Here is a 1,396-nt window from a genome sequence, read left to right on the forward strand (position 1 = left end):
GTCATTTTTTAAATATTTTCAGGTCATTAAAATCCGGGCCCTGGTAATAACTGTTAACTTCCAATGTGTCAGACATAATTTTTGAGACCATTTAAAATCCATTTTCATAAAAAAAATTGTTTTATTTCTAGACCATTATCACTGTCAAAAGAAAGTTAAATCAAATGTTCATTCATATCAAATTTTGTGAAAATCAGTCAACTGGTTCAGAAGTGGAAAGGGAGACACAGAGGGCATGATGGGCTTGTAAGCATACTTTATACCTCAAGAAAGGAAAGCTGGCTAATAAAACTGGGAAAATTGCAAGAAGAAGAAGCAGGAGGAGGAGGAGAAGAAACAATTTGAGAAACAACAGATTATTTTATGACAGTAGTTATGGATTCTATGTGATGAAGCTTCTTAATGTGATGAAAAGTGATTGAAAATATTTATGCAAATGAAATACCGAATTTTCTAACAGTGACCTCTGAACCTGTAAATATAGCATATCCAATTTCATTTAGCTCACAAAAGTGACATACATTTACACTAAAATACTGATATCACATACGTACAGGAGAACTTTCTGGACGCACAATCTTCATAAACTTCCCTCTACATTGAGCTTCTTTACGCTCTTCTGAGCTGACTCTCTTTGAATCCAAGAATTTTAACCCTGGCAGTTGATAAAGCACATAAAACCTGAAGCACAATAATGAATTACATTATTTACTTATATATTTAAAGGGGAGAAGGTTGGAGATTACTTACAAAGCTAATCTGAAGAAAAAGAGGAGAAAAAAGTGGAACAGGTATAAACTGGCACTTCTTCCTCACATCTGGAGAAAGAACACTGAACAGCGCAATTGGCTAATGTTTTAGGGTAAGTAGTACTGTACCTTCCACAGTGATCTTCAAAAATGGCTGTTTGTTTGGTTATTGGAAATCACACAACACTGCAAGATCGAGAAGTGTTTGAGATGAAAACAATTTTAATTAGCCCTTTTTCACTTTTTATTTCCAACCTCACTCATATTAGCTACAAATTAATTAAACTGAAAATTAAAGAAAAAGAGACAATGGATTAAGTGGACAGAGCAAGCAAAGGAAAATATAAGATGTGGAGTAGGGAAGGAATGAACACATAAAGAAGAGAAGTGCTTATGGAGGGATAAAAGAGAAATGAGGAGGCTTTATCATAAATTCACCCATACCAACGCACAATGATAATGACGAATCTAAAGTTTGATTAGCTTTGCAACAACAGATTTGTACAAGGTGCAACAATTTAATTCTTGGGATGGTCCTGTGAAAGAAAAACTTAACTTACCTGTGTGCTGGCAGCTGCTGTCACCTTCAAATTACTCTCCTTGTGAAGCTAGGCTCCTCGTGAGACGATGGTGACATTGCCGGAAAC

General features: G+C 35.2%; 1 protein-coding gene across 3 annotated transcripts in view; it reads right to left on the reverse strand.

The window, feature by feature from the left end:
- Positions 1–554: 554 nt before the first annotated feature.
- LOC111865612 (leucine-rich melanocyte differentiation-associated protein) overlaps positions 555–1,396 on the reverse strand; it is a gene marked incomplete at its 3' end in the record, with an annotated part of 7,477 nt that continues 6,635 nt past the window's right edge. For all 3 annotated transcript variants that reach the window (XM_023853787.2, XM_023853786.2, XM_033751892.1), the window contains 1 exon segment: positions 555–681. In XM_023853787.2, the coding sequence (XP_023709555.2) occupies positions 555–681 (127 nt within the window).

Source organism: Cryptotermes secundus, unplaced genomic scaffold (genome assembly GCF_002891405.2).
Source record: "Cryptotermes secundus unplaced genomic scaffold, Csec_1.0 scaffold1730, whole genome shotgun sequence".
Taxonomy (NCBI): domain Eukaryota; kingdom Metazoa; phylum Arthropoda; class Insecta; order Blattodea; family Kalotermitidae; genus Cryptotermes; species Cryptotermes secundus.